Source organism: Mytilus trossulus, chromosome 10 (genome assembly GCF_036588685.1).
Source record: "Mytilus trossulus isolate FHL-02 chromosome 10, PNRI_Mtr1.1.1.hap1, whole genome shotgun sequence".
In the NCBI taxonomy this organism is placed as follows: domain Eukaryota; kingdom Metazoa; phylum Mollusca; class Bivalvia; order Mytilida; family Mytilidae; genus Mytilus; species Mytilus trossulus.
In genome coordinates this window covers 25,690,899-25,707,472 of record NC_086382.1, presented here as the reverse complement: position 1 = coordinate 25,707,472, position 16,574 = coordinate 25,690,899, and the positions used below count along the sequence as shown (strand labels likewise).

The 16,574-nt window shown below is 32.8% G+C and overlaps 1 protein-coding gene across 1 annotated transcript; it reads left to right on the top strand.

The window, feature by feature from the left end:
- The first annotated feature begins 11,521 nt into the window (after positions 1-11,521).
- On the top strand, positions 11,522-14,401 carry LOC134687789 (uncharacterized). Its single transcript, XM_063548245.1, has 3 exons — positions 11,522-11,704; positions 12,385-12,448; positions 13,817-14,401. Exons 2-3 carry the CDS (start codon positions 12,425-12,427, stop codon positions 14,399-14,401), a joined length of 609 nt encoding a protein of 202 aa, XP_063404315.1. The 5' UTR covers positions 11,522-11,704; positions 12,385-12,424.
- The last annotated feature ends 2,173 nt before the right edge of the window (positions 14,402-16,574 follow it).

The window sequence follows — 16,574 nt, the reverse complement described above, 5'->3', positions numbered from 1 at the left end:
ACATGTTCAAGATTTATGTTTTTATTGTGTTAAAAACCCATTAAAATCTCCTTCATTCTAAAAATGCATTTTGTATATCTTGGCATGATAATTTTGCGGCAGAACAGATACCAGGATCAAAATCAGGAGAAATTGCAATTACGTTAAAGAGCATCATCTATTTGTCTAAAGCTCTTTGGATACTAAATCAGCATTTTGATCTACTAGTATATATCAGCAAGTCTGTTTTGAAGACATGACATAAATTTGTTGAAAAAAACCATCTAAATATAATTTACATTGTAATACCCAGGGAAGTATGCACAAGATTCATAACACAGAAAGACATGCGATCAAATAGTGTAACATTCTAAATCATGTAAAATATCACTAAATTCACACTATAGTCTTATACACTTTACACACTTATGTTTGACATTTACAATTTTGTACTTTAAACACCTACATCATATTGTTGTTTGTCGTTCGATGTTACATGTACGACAGGTACTTAATTAAAATTCGTTGGTGAAAAACAGAATTAGAGGTAAAAAATCAAAATCAAGAAAATATTATGTTAATAACAATAAGGAGAAAAAAAGAAAGAGGAAGTATAAGAGATGAAATACTGATAAAAAGAAAACACTTGTTTCATAAAGGACTTCTAACAGAAAATTTAAAGTAAAATATCTTATATGCGATTGCATAGTCATGAAGAGAAATATTTAACGTCTCAACATTAAGTGAAGAGTAAAGAAAATGAATTACCTTTATCACTGGGTAAACATGTTGCTTTGGACTAAAAAATACATGAGTCAGTTGTCAATAAGTAGGACCGTTGGCTTTTAAAAGGCATCAGTGTTGCTATTTTGTTACAATCTGTTAAAAGTAGAAGTTATATGTACAATTGAAACATTTATATATGTTGCTTTTAAACTATATTTGTTTTTACCTTTTCGTTTTTAAAAAATAATTTGAGTTATGTTTCTTAGATTGATTCCTTATAAAATATTCAACTATATTACAACAAAGAAACTTTACTTCATAAATGAATTTCAACATCGGAAAAAATAGAATAAATATAATTTAAAGCAAAGCAGATCTAGACGTTAATAATTTGGTTCGAAATTGAATAATTTCTAATTATTGAAATATGCGTAGCTAAATATGAGGCAAGTCATACATTATACTTGGCATCCTTGAAGGAACTTATCATATTTAAAACGGTGCATGCATATAACAAACAAAATATAACTATAGACGAACACAAATCGATTTGTACACTAAATCAACATTATATACTGTAAATAATATGCTATGCAGATCATTTGATACTTAGACGTTGCTCTGGTCATCTCGGAACATACTATCGGGCTTATATATTACTACTTATTTTCTTTCTACCTCATTTCATTCGTACTAAAATAAATATTTTCTGATCTAACTAAAATAAACAACAAACAAGAAATAAGGTTGTACGTTCGTTAAAAAGATCGCATAAATTAAAAATAATATACGAGTCAAACAAAAAAACAATCAAACAACATCTATAATACTAAAATTACGAGGTCCAATTTGTCAGCCGTCATCACGTAAAAACGACGAATCAAAGAATTCAACTTAACATATAACTAATATAGTACAAAGGTGTAGATTAAAAATTACACCACTCCAGGCCCTTTTGTTTTCCACGTAATTAATATTGCCAATAATTAAAAAGTTCCGGGTCGAGTCCGATACCGATACCAATAGTATATTCACCTGTTTCCTATTACCTTATCTGTACGTTCCGCATCTGACAGGCGCACCACCAAACGGTGTATTTAGGATTAATATGCTATATACACGGGTCATAATCACAAAGTGACACTCCTAAATTGTCAAATTGTAACCTTTTGTAGTATTTTTATCAGTAAGACTTTCTAAGATAACAAATCTGGACTAAAAATAAGGCGTATAGGTACAGTTTTCTATTTGTTAGTGGACATGTATGACATAAAACAGCGAATCAAAGAATTCAACTTAATTTATAACTAATATATGACAATGCTGTTGATTAAAAAATACTCCATTCCAGGACCTTTTGTTTTCCAAATAGTTAATATTACCAATAATTGATAAGTTCCAGTTCGACGGGTTCAAACAGAAAGATTTGAAAGCAGAGAAAACTGCGTATCTTATAATCGGCATGACTTTATCCGATGACAATACTAATACTAAAATAAAGATTGCGCATAGTTATATACTTTAATTCATTCACGGACTCGCGATATCACGGGTGTGTTCTAGTGTTATATAATAACATAAGCACCAAATGTACAAAGCTATTTCTAGCTGGAGGGGTAGGAAGGGAAAGCTCACGCAATCTGGAATATATAATAATTATATTTATCAATATATCGATACAGTTTGTTTTGTTTGGTAAGGAACATGTGTTTATGCTATTTATAGAAAGGTCTGTTTGATTGGATATATAAAGTATGCGGGGAAAATTTTTATGCACGGGTGGTTTGATAGTAGTTAAAGTCATTCGAGTCATTGCAGTCAAGTGCTCTAGATGCTTTTTTCCAAATAAATAATTATGAAAATTATTTATTTACAGGTTGATAGTCCAAGGAGAGTCGCAAATATTGATGTTGCAGTGCTAGTTAGAGACAGACAATTTTCATAATTTTCATTGATATAAAATGAATTACGTGTACTTATTACCTGAATAAAATGCACTTGACTTTTGCAAGTGGCTACTCCCATGTGAGAGTTTTGTATTATATTGATAAATGTTTTATGTTCGGTTGAGGTTACGAATTAGAACATAACACGTCCTTTCTAACTTTGTAACACACGTGGCATTGATTAAACAGACCCACACACATTCCTTATATACCCTCAACCGAAACCGTCCGTGCAAATACTTAACCCGGGAAAATATACATAGTAGGGGAAAAAACCCTTAATGATATAACGGAACGCAAAGAAATAGATAAAACATTGCCCATAGTAGCGGCGAAGAGATACCCGTTAAACAGTACTAAGTCTATTAAGCATAATTAAGATACTTACAAAACAGGATTTGCATGAATTCTTAGAATTGAAGGAAAAGATCAAATCACAATTAACAGAAAAGTCATAGATAAGTTATGCTTGAATACAATCAAAATTGATATAAAGGTTTATCTTTATCTTTGATAGGTTATACAGGCGTAAAGGGATCCTGATGTAGTAATAAACAGAACTTAAAGAAGATATAAACTTTAATCCGAACCTGGTTTGTGTCAAATCAAGACCACCTTTCCGCGATCATCTTTTGGATTAGCTGCTGTATTTGAACTGTGGCTTGTCCTTGAATGTCGACTTACAAATATCTGTCCTTATTTCATTCGCTCATGACAGTGTTATACAAGATGAGACTAAGTGCCATTCGAAACGTCTGTCATTTCGAATAATTTTCTGAAGTTTGTTTTAAACGTTCATTACCTTTCCATTCGTTAATATTCCGAAGGGACAATTTTTCTGAGGAATCCATTTATTTTCTGAAATACGGGGTCAAAATCAATTTACATTGTTGTGAGAAAAAATTAACAAGGAGTCTCCATGCAAATCAATTTCAAGATCAAGGTAAATTGATATTAGCTTTTTTTTTATCAGAAAACACTGCTTTCATCCCTCTTCGAGATCTTAAAGAGACTGCATACTTGATTGCTTGTGACAGAACAATTGTCCGATATATATACGACAAGGGACTAAATGTCACAAACAGTTTGTTTTTTAACAGACATCGAACTGATCTCTTCAGCCTATTACTCTTGCGTGCATGTATATTGTGTTAATGGTCATGTTCTGTTACCAGTGACAGCTGTGTAAGTTTATAGTTCGATGAAAAGGGTCGATAGATACTGTAAATTTAGAAATAATAGCGCGCATCTATTGAGTGCGAATTATATAGAATGGACAAATATGCGAGGTCAAGTAATGCGATTTTGAAAAAAAATCAGCAAACAAATCTATGTTTGAGTGATCAGATAGCGATTCTCACTATACTTTATAAAGTCTTAATTTATAGAGTTTCGTATCTGTTACTCTATGTACTATGCTAGTTAATATCATGACAAAATATAAGCTGTTTTTTATGACGCTTAAAAATGTGGTGAGGGCAGTTTAACTGATGCATTCACCAGTTTTGTGACAAATTCAAAAATTGTTATTTTTTCTTCATTGATCTAATATGATTTTTATACTGCAGATGAGTAAGGCTGTAATTGCAACACAAAAATAAAACTAATTTTACACACTTGATCAAATTTGTAAACACATCTTGTAACAAAATGTATGTACGAGTTACGCTCAGACACCTGTATTGAAATCTGAAGGAACTATCTTTAAATGTGTTAATTTGATAGTGTGTGTAGATTTGCATTAAATACAAAAGGTTCGGAGCCAAAATGCAAATATGCAAGAAAAAAATCAAAAATATAAATTGTGTTGTCTTACAGGCAAATTTCTTGTGGGCATTTGGAGATTGACATAATATTCATCCATTAATATTTTTTTTATTCGTATACAAGCCATCAAAAGATAGCCTTAGAATATACCCTCCGTTGAAGATCAAGGTCTTCATACAATCATTTGACAATAATTTTGAATAACAACAACAAAAAACACTGGTCAGTGGGGATCCCGGCGTCGCCAATAAATAATATAATTTTCCTGCTCTTGTCCATTAATGTCCTTGTTTGTCTGTAGATGTAAATATTTTTCATTGACAAATATACTCAAAGGACTTAAATATTATCTTACAAATCCCAAAATGTGATTTAAGGAGGCAGTTTGTCATGGAAAATGGATATCTAAGTGACAGCATTTCTAATACCGGCCGTTAAATTTATTAAATATTTGTTGTTAGAGTAACGTAATGTAAATGGCTTCTAGATCTAAGACTGCACCGAGTATTATATTGACTATTAGACACAGCAGACAATGAAGGACTAACCTTGATGGTTTACGAAATAGCCATTACATATTGCTTAAATTCTCAATGCACAAAACAAATGGGGAAGAGAAATACGATTTAGAACGGAAGCATTGTGTTATTGAAAGAGTGGCGACGAAAGATACCAGAGGGAAATTCAAACTCATAGATCAAATAAACTGACAACGCCATGGCTTAAAATGAAAAAGACAAACAGACAAATAATAGTACACACGACAGAACATAGAAAATTAAAAACTAAACGCCCACTGGGGTAATCTCGGATGCTTCGGAAGGGTAAGCAGATCCTGCTCCATATGTGACACCCGTCGTGTTTATGCTAATGTTAAAGATCAATGTGATGTTTTAGAATGTCTAAATAAGTTGTTAAAACATTTCCTTGACCAAACTGCATCAAAAGGTTTCTAATAGGTTAGAACTGTGTTTGATACGTTGACTATGCCTCTGATTGAGTGTCGAGTCAATGTATTAATAGGTCTTTCCACTTTTCTGTGGAAAGACCTATTGTTTTTCTTCTGATTTTTTTTTTTTCTTCCGCCTAATTTTGTTCTTGCGATAAATATTTGTTTCGCAATATGTTGCTTTGATATTTGGTATATGATATCGAACAGTTTATGCGCTTTTCAGATTTATCCTGCTTAACTGAATACTTTTCTTTGTAGGAGTTATCTCCCCAAACACTGTTTTCCTTGTGTTCACAATTCCTTCGCAACCGTAAAAGATAACGACAAATTCATTTTACAAAATTACTCGTTATATCCTTCGCATGATTTGTCCTATTTTGACCGAAGCAATATGACCGCTCAATATGAGAGTTATTTCCCCTTATGCATCTGATATAAGTGATATGCATTTCTATCTTATAAACCATAAGTGATATAGACCTAGGATCTTTTGATTTGAGGTCCTTGGTCCAAAAGAATGAAAATAAGGTCAAGGTCAAAGGTCAAGGTCATATTCTAATATTTGAATTTGGCTTATTTTCACTTATATCCAAAGACCGTTTAAGATATCAACAAATTATTTTTACTAAATTGTTAGTTGCGACATATAACACATAAATTTTTATTGCAAAGGTACGTTGAATGTAAAAGGGAGTTTTCTTCCCTCTTGTATTTAAAAATACGCGTTTGGTGATATAACTCATTAACCAAATAAAATTAAGACCTATGGTCTTTTGATTTGAGGTCCTTAATTCATGACCTTGAAATTGAACTCAAGGTCATAGCTTAATTTGACGTTCTAGATTTTGACCTTGCTTTTATTTTATATGTATACATGATACAGCTATGAAACTTTTGGATAAATATATCAAACCATTTAACCTTAAAAAAACAACCGGAGGTGACCTTTTGTAAACCGGAAGTAGCTATTTTTTTGTACTTTATCAATATAAAAGTATATAGAACCAGATATTTTTGGAATCAGTGTCAAGTCAATATTCAAATATAATCGTAGGTATAATGTTTCCAACCGGATGTAACAAATTATCTACCTTATTTAAAAAAAAATGTACGGAAACCATATATTTTTGGAATCAGCGTACTAGAAGCTATCATTTGACGATTGAAATGACATTTTAAACTTAGGGTGCTATAAACAGTTTCGTATAAAAAACTAGGGGTTATTCCCTGACTAAAAATAACCATGGAGGGAAACCCCTGTTTATTAACTCAATTGGTGCAAAAGTATCATGTTTTTTGTGTTTGATTGTAAAAAATAGTTAATTAGCTTTCAATTAAAACAGGTTGAATGATTGAAATATTTTTAAAAATTAAATTAACTTTACATGTTTTGAGGGGAGACAACTTTGTAAACATCCTGTTTTTTTGGCAGTGAAAATTGAAAACTTATTTGCAGCCACTGTAGCTCTTTTTGGAGCAGGAAACCGTACCCTGAAACAAGATTTTTTTGAAAGGCCAGGGAAAAACCTACAAATTTCATACAGTTTTGATTATGAAAAATGTGCATGGATCATGTCTTCATGTCTGTGCACATGACCTGGTTTCAAGTTTTTTCTGTCAAAATTAGAGCTTTTTTCCCCCATGTTCATTGGATGGAATGTTTTTAATATATTAAAAGTACACATTATTTTTATTTCATTATAAACTAGAGAACATTCTGATTCCAGTGATATCAAGTTTTATACAAGTATCTTTATTAATCAGTCCACCACTAAGGGTCACTTATGCATGGTCCCTAAAAATGTGACGTCATAGAAAAAAACTGTTGATTGCACCCTTAAAGGGACAAATATATATTATAGTGATGTTTTAGCATAGAAAAGTGCATGCGAATGGAGTAAAATAATTCTGAAAAATATTGTACGGCATGTATACTTTAATTTAAAAGCATCAGTTTGGTATATTTAATGCAAATATTACAGATTTGTACATAGCAACCAGAAATAAGAAAACCAGACTCTGCGCGAATATTGAAGTTTTTTGCATCTTTTTGCGACGTCATGATATTTTATTTAATCTCTCATATATTTGAAACCATAGGTTGCACATTTAAAGTGTAGATATTTTCTACTTTGACCTTTACTACTGATCAGTGTGACATAAATCTTAATTCATTATATTATATATTTGGTACTTTTTATAGTCTTAAAGGTACATGTGCCATTCCTAAGAAAAACACTTTTTCCATATTTTTCTCAACTCAGCTATAACTTAGTTCACATAATACTAGGGACAAAATATATTTCAAGTAACTTTAGTCATGCTTATTTCATAGTTTTTATTCTATTTATTCAAAAGAAACCCTATTTTATGAATTATTTTCTTTGTAAAACTGATGAAAATGAGATACAGGAAATGTTTGGAATTAGCTGGTTTAACTGTTTGCCACTGGCCAATATGTCAGTACTACGCGACATGAGAAAAGAGCTGTATTATCACTATTCGTGGTCACAATCCTTAAAGTAAGACATCATTTTAATCGGTATAGTGTACAGATTAAGAAAAGCTAAGAAATTTTAATATATTGAATATAAAGTTTTGCCTTAAGGGTGCTATAAACAGTTTCGTATAAAAAAAACTAGGGGTTATTCCCTGACTAAAAATAACCATGGAGGGAAACCCCTGTTTATTAACCCAATTGGTGCAAAAGTATCATGTTTTTTGTGTTTGATTGTAAAAAATAGTTAATTAGCTTTCAATTAAAACAGGTTGAATGATTGAAATATTTTTAAAAATTAAATTAACTTTACATGTTTTGAGGGGAGACAACTTTGTAAACATCCTGTTTTTTTGGCAGTGAAAATTGAAAACTTATTTGCAGCCACTGTAGCTCTTTTCGGAGCAGGAAACCGTACCCTGAAACAAGATTTTTTTGAAAGGCCAGGTAAAAACCTACAAATTTCATACAGTTTTGATTATGAAAAATGTGCATGGATCATGTCTTCATGTCTGTGCACATGACCTGGTTTCAAGTTTTTTCTGTCAAAATTAGAGCTTTTTTCCCCCATGTTCATTGGATGGAATGTTTTTAATATATTAAAAGTACACATTATTTTTATTTCATTATAAACTAGAGAATATTCTGATTCCAGTGATATCAAGTTTTATACAAGTATCTTTATTAATCAGTCCACCACTAAGGGTCACTTATGCATGGTCCCTAAAAATGTGACGTCATAGAAAAAAACTGTTGATTGCACCCTTAGTTTCACAACTTTCATATCAAAATACATTGTTTTGATGGAAAGACCTTCAATTGTTCTCTGAACAATTGGTGTTTTTTTTTTTTGATTTTCTTCTCATTTGGTATTTGTAGTAATTCATGTGCATGATGCGTGTGTTTCACAATAAACTGACATTCTTAAGCTAAAAATTGAATAACATTTACCAGCAGAGAACCGAACTTTTCTATTTTTATTTTTTTTAACAAATGAAAAGTTGATTCAAATGAAATAAAACAAGTTCTAATATTTTGGATGAGTAAAGGTTACGGATACATTTCAGATTAACAATTTTTTCTGCACCTTATTTGAATTTTCTATAGTGTAAATACGGTATTGTAGGGTAGCAACCATTGTCGCTATTGCAATTGATTTTAATTACAGATGTCCAGGACATGGTTAATTTCGAATCCATTGTTCAACGGAGACATTGCATACTGTAATTACGCTTCTTAATGATGACACGATCTATATAAAACATAATAATAATCATGGCGGATAGTAAATATTTGGTAAACATTTGTACATGTTTGATTTTCTGTATTTGTAATTAAAAAGATGAGCCAATTGATGTAAGAATGGTCCAAGAAACATTATATTGCTTCTGCCAAATCGTGTTGATTTAAAAGTTAGAGAACATCATCTCTATAGCGGAAAATAAAGTTAAAGATTATTCTAACTTCTATTTTTTGTTCTTTTTACTAAATTCGTTAAGGATTCCACAGAACCCTCTGTCTCGCCTGAGATTGCTGTTGACGCTCTAAGGTTTATATTTCTGTCACATACAAGATTTAAAAAATATTTTTTTTTCTGTAGATGCTTTATCTTGATCTAAAAAATTAACTCAAATACAAAGATACATGCTTTATAACATAAACGGAGATTTACAAAATTATCAGGACAAAAAAAGTTTTATTAACTGCAAAACAAAACTCTCAGAATTGTACTTCGTGTCTTTTTGTTGTTGGGATATACAATGCAAGTTCCCGGTCATGCCCACTATGTGTATTATTTCTATTTGTATCCATCTGATGAGTTAAGCCTTTTTCAATTGATTTTTATAGTTCATTCTTATATTGTAATGTTACACCACTATCGCAAGTTAGGGGAGGGTTAGGATCGCGTTAACATGTTTAACGCAGCCACATTCTATACGTATGTGTCTGTCCACTGTCAGGAGCCAGTTATTCAGTGGTTGTCTTTGTTGATGTGTAACATATTTGTTTTTCGTTCACTTTTTGTTCAATAATAAGTCCAATAGTTTAGTCGTGTTAATTGTTTTAAATTTATCATTTCGCGGTCTTTTAAAGTGGACTAGTCTGTATTGGCTTTGCTTATTGTTGAAGGTCGTACGGTAACCTATGATAGCCAATCAGACATGTCTCCAAAACATACCAAATCACTGAGAAGTAAATAGCTATATGTCACAATATGGTCTACAACACTGAGATTAAACACTACCGCATAGTACGCTATGAAAGACCCCGACATGATAAATGTTTAGAAAAAAAAAGAGAAACATAACAATCTAAACAATGAAGACGCGACGCCATTAATACCGACGACAGAATAAAGATTTGTTTTGTCTCACTTCCGCTACATTAATGATTCAGGCTCAAAACAAATCAACCTGATTGTCAACAAATGGAACACTTTTAATCATATCGCACTCAATTACAGATAAAAAAGGGATAATGTATGTTCCAATTGTCGTAACCATAATTCCTTCAGCTTTTCCTCGAGGATAACTTACCGCATTCGACCAAATCACTGGGTTTGTAATTTCAGGAATATAACGAAAGGTGACTCACGTTGATGAGGATCAGCCCACTCTTCGAGACCTTCGTCGTATTTTGATAAAATTCTATCGGCTAGTAATACCGATCTACTGAGTTATCCAGCTACAACTGCTTTTTTATGGTTTTTGTTGTGCTGTGACATGGCAGTCCCAGGTTTTAGTTGAGGCTGTGTGCTCGCAGAGTGACTTGTTTAACTCCGCCACATTCTTCATATTCTTGTCACAAGTCAAGAGCCTGTAGTTCAATGGTTGTCGTTGGATCATGTGTTTCATATCTGATTTTGAAAATTGTTTTGTTTTAAGTAAGGCCGATACATTTTCGTTTGAATTGTTTCACATTTCCACGTGGTGGTCTGTTATAGCCGACTATATGATTTGTCATATGCCGTACGACTGCCTATAATTGTTAACATCCTCTTTATCTAAACTATGCTAGCTAGTTGTCTCATTGGCAATCACACCACATCTCACAACTTTATTGAGTAATGGCGTCGTCGTTTTCGACATTTAGATTGAAAGATTTCCCGCATGTGTTCTTTTATATGTCATTCCGGATTCTTTCATAGCTTACTATGCGATAAAGGTTTCGCTGATCTTCCTGTTTTTATTTAGCAAGCGGATCGCTTCCCGTGCGCTTCCTTCGATTCACTTCATTGCGATTTAACATAGATACTAGGGAACAGGACAATTGTTTTGCAGTAAGTTAAACTATTGTCCATTCGTTTTGATTTTGATGCGTTTTGTTATGGAAGCGCATATGGTACACCCCTTGTAAAGTTATTTTGTTGCTAATAAGTCGGAATTATTAGTTAAGTTGTGTGTTATAAGCTGGAATCTTATCATCAAGTTGAAGTCCAGTTGTCGGAATGATGTAGAAAAATTGTTTTACAATGTCGACTTGCTGATATAAATATAATAGCATAGTAATAAGAAGTCGACACGTTGAATTCAACTTATTAATTGATTAAGTCGGCAACTTGTTTATTTGATATTAAATCATCATATTGAAGTCAACTTGTCGGAATGATAAAGAAAAAGTTTTTGATTACGATGTCGACTTGTTAATAAAAATGTAAATGACATAAAATAAGAAGTCGACTTGTTTATTAATTAAGTCAACTTGCTTATTTGATGTTAACTTTATTCGTTCTCACGGTCAGATTCCCACGGTCCGTATTTTACTTCCTGTGCTGACACATTAAAGATGGAGATCGACAGCAACAACATCAGCGGGAGCAGTGGAAACGAGTCATAAGTAAGTTTATATTTGTTTTCTTTGGAGACTTAGCGTTATATTTTAATATGAAGCAATACTGAACACAAAATGAAAAAGATCATAGGGAGAAAAAACGTTATTGTTTGAATGAAAGGGCATTGAAAAGTTACAGTTTAACGTGACCTGTGATAAGATCTAGAGTAAGACGTCTGCTATTATTAAAGATATATTCTACTTAAAGGGTTTCACCCCTCTCCCCACCATCCCATTACAAGTACACTACCCGCTCTGTACGACTGTCAATGAAAAATGGAAAAAAACTGAATGGTCCCTCTCTTTCGCCTTTCAGAGTCCTTTGTAGATCAATCTCCATGACTCATTTAATTCATAACAGCTAAGCAAAAAAAAATTAGTAATCTAAACAAATAATTTGATTCACAACTAGCAGGGTGGATCTTGTCATTTATAAGGGTTGGGTATGGGGATCCTAGTCCACGATAAAGGGGAGTTCCAACTATATGTCCCCATTCAATTGCATTGATCTTCCAAATAAATGTAAAAGAGGGTTCCAACCCCGGACCCCCTGCTTTCGCCACTAATGCCAGGTAGAAAAGCATGATGCGAAACGAAATATGTGTTCACTTTATTTTGATATTGACCGATTAGAAGATTTTGCTATTCATTAAACATTTCAATTGAAAGAATATCGTCTATTTCAGCTGCTTGGTCACCTGCCCGTCTAATAAATGGTCAAAGACTATGGAAGCAAGCAATATTTTAAAGGTAATGTTGAAAGTAAAACAAAGAAATATGTTGCTGACATCGAACATCAAATCAACACACTTTGGCTTAAAAACAAACAAAATTTGTCAAAACTTTCTTGTATGGTTTTTATAATGTTTTTCTTCATTTAGACTAATCAGCTCCATCTTCGTGGAAAGTATGAAAAAGGTTTAATACTGTATTATGATTTATTTTGTAAAAACTGCACCTTAAACGGCCAAAAATTACAAAAAATAAAGGATTACCAAAATAGGAAAAATGAGCACACATTTACACGGCTCTAGCGAAAAATATAGTGAACCATGATATAAAGTTTTCTTCATATTTTGTCTAGCATGCGCAGTAAAAGCGAGACATGTAGGTACGGTTTTACAGGCGACGGTGAATATATGGCGTTAACATTGCAACCAAGTTTGCTGCTGATGTCTTTATCTCGTGAAGCATAACGAGTAAGGTTCTTATATTTAGGATGCAGATTTCCTACATATTGTTCTTGCCAGTCAGTCATGCGCCATTTATCTTTGACCTATTTTAAATGCTTGAATGACCCTGAAGAAATTTAATAGTCATTTTTGCAACCGAGTTTACTGCTTAAGTCCATATCTCAAGAAATAGGAGTCTAAGGTTGATAATATTTGGCATTAACGTCTCCAACTACAAGGGGATGATAGTCTGAAGTGTAATTTTAGCTTTGACTTAGGTTGATGATATTAGACAAGGAGGTTCCCCACTACCAGGGGATGTCATTTTGATACCTGTAATTTGATCTTGGCCTTGTTTTTATGGTTGATTGACTTTGACAATATGCGACCAAATTTTATAAATTAGTCAATGATTGATAAAGAACTAGATATCATGTTTAAGGAGGCATGATGTTACAACAAATTTAGCAAAAATTGAAACATCTTTTTTTCATAACAAATTTTATTCATTAGGTACACTATTCGTTGTTTCTTTAAGATATGGTACAAAAATCAACCAAACAAAATAAATTCGTTTAGGCATCAGATGACTTTTAAAATGTTTATTCGATTGCAATATGCTGGAAGAAGATATGTCCTCTTGTTTGAAAATGAAAACATGTTCAAATGTAAAAATATCATATGCTTATACCTGATACCTATAACGGGTAAATTTAAAAATGAAATATGTTATAAATATCGCCATGAAGATTTATTTTGGATTGTCAAAACTTACTGTGTATTTTTCCATTTCGTATTCCATTAAATGTGAAGGCGCAGCGCATTTCCTAGTAGTTTTATAGTAAGCTGATGACATCACAGTGAACACCCTATTTAGATATCAAGCCAATCGGATTTTTCATTTTATCATTACATCATACGTGTAATTTCTATCTTTATGTTTCAGTTACTCTGTTGTCTCCTTTGTGTTGCTGATCATGACGTTACAGGAATACCTTACCCAGGCGATGATGCTTCTGTGCCTGAACTAGTCCAATACTATCATCAATTATGCTACACGTCCCTTCAAATATGTGGATTTCTTTTGTTTGTTCACGGAACATTCATGAGTTGTTCCATGTTAAAAAGACTTAAGAGAAGATTAAATATCAGACGGCGTAACAACCAGTCGCCATTACCTACAGTTGTAAGGACAATCCTGGCTTTACACCGTAATGGCCTGTCTAATGTTGGATACAGGTATATGTGGAGGACTCTGAATATAGGCTTTGGACTTTGCGTCACACAATCAAGAGCAAGGCTTTGCTTAAGAACAATAGACCAACAGGGTGTACTCAACAGATCGCGTCGAGTTCTTCGAAGGAGAGTGTACTACAATAGAGGACCAAACTATCTGATTCATGTCGATGGTTACGATAAATTAAAACCCTACGGCATAGCTATACATGGGGCAATCGATGGATACTCTCGTAAACTTTTATGGTTGATAGCAAGTCCCTCCAACAATCAGTTATCAGTTGTGACCATTTGATTTTGATTTTTTTTTACTATTTTACCTTCGATTTTTAAATGCTTTAATGACCTATTCTATTTTTAGCCATGACGGCTATCTTAATTGGTTTGTAGGGTCATCTTTTTTTTGAATCAAGGTACCCTTTTGAAAAATGTGGCTAAGTTTAATTCTATTTAGCCCAGTAAATTAAGTGGAGAAGAATTTTGTAAACGATTGCAAAAAATCAGAAAAAAATGACTACCCGGTATAAAGTGCAATAATTCCTAAATTGGTCAATTGTACTTATTTCTAGATCATACTTTGTTAAACTTTTTTGCCAGTCAGGATGAACTGTAAAATCTACAGGCCCTGAGAGCTCAATTTTGGATTTTTTTTTGTTAGTTTCTGTTGGCCTGTAGATATGATTTTTACAGGCCCAAGAGCAATTTTACATGTTAGGCTGCCACTCAGCGTAAAGACTATATATTTGCTGTTTACAGGTCATTTCTATCTATTAAAAAAATAATATTTAAGATAATAATTAACCAAAAACTGATAGATTTTCTTAAAATGACCAATTCAGGAGCAGAAACTCAACAGCAGGTTAAAGGATTCGCTTAGTAGTCTCAGGGTAGCTCTTGACCTGATGATCATTTTAACTTAAGATTTGCTCTTAATGCTATTGTTTCAGAGAAATAAGCCAAAACAAGAATGTGTCCGTAGTACACGGATGCCCCACTCGCACTATCATTTTCTATGTTCAGTAGACCGTGAAAATGGGGTCAAAACTTTAATTTTGAATTAAAACTAGAAAGATCATGTCATAGGAATCATGTGTACTAAGTTTCAAGTTGATTGGACTTTTTGACTTCATCAAAAACTACCTTGACCAAAAACTTGAACCTGAACTTCACACTATCATTTTCTATGTTCAGTGGACCATAAAATTGGGGTCAAAACTATAATTTGGCATTAAAATTAGAAAGATCATATCATGGGGAACATGTGTACTAAGTTTCAAGTTGATTGGACTTCAACTTCTTTAAAAACTACCTTGACCAAAAACTTTAACCTGAAGCGAACGGACGCACAGAAGGACAGACCAGAAAGCATAATGCCCCTCTACTTTCGTAGGTGGGGCATAAAAATGCATTTTTAAGTAACCTGTATGTTCTATTTTTATCCATCTCTGCCATGTGAGTTGGCAGGAAGGGTTATCAGACACTTGTTTTAAACTAGATACCCTCATGATCTGATGGTTGTGGCAAAGTTTTGTTAAATTTGGCACATTAGTTTTAGAGAAGATTTCTGTAAATTGCAAGTTAATGATGATGACAGAGCCAATCGATGAGAAAAATTTATACAAACAAATGTCTGAGGGGCTCTAAATCATGTTAAAAACATCTCCATTTAGGTCACACTAGTGCAAATGGCCCTTTTTAGGATTATGAAAATGAAATCAGATAAGGAGTAATCATGAATTTAACCGAGATACATCAGCTGTCAAAAATAAATAAATAAAATGGAATGGCGAACCACCGACTCTATTTTTTAAAGTGAGGTAGCAGGAAACACATTTTTTTGGACATGCAACGATACAAAACATACAATATCAATTTTAATGAAAACGTGTATGACATCCTTTCATACATTACAATCATTATTATTGTTACTCTTCACTGCTTACTAATGATGCCACCAAGTGAGCTTAAGACGATATCAATTCCTCATGAAAACATGTATGGCATCCTACCATACACAATCCTACAACAGTAAACTATCATCATTTTTACATGTCACTGCTTACTAGTGATCCCACATTTGTAATGTCAGTTCTGCATATTGGGCAGGGCTGTCCTGTAGTCTTGACTCTTGTGGCACAAGGAAAACAAAACTTATGAGCACAAGGAACTAAAAATGCATTTATGTCCATATCATAGCATACGCAACATTTATTCCTTGAATTTAAGCATACCTGAAAGTGGAAAAAATAGTGTCAATATACAATTAATTTTTTTTAAGTATCTTCTTTTGTTTTAATGTCATGTTATTCAACACACAGAAATTTGGATGAGTTTGTTTACATTTTCTGATTGTTGATTTTTTTGGTGTAATAGTTGGATGTGAAAACCAACCTGGGCATGTTTCACTGGAAACTTTTTTGTGCTTTATTGTGAATTATGTGTTTGCATTAAGAAGTTGGGTGCTCATT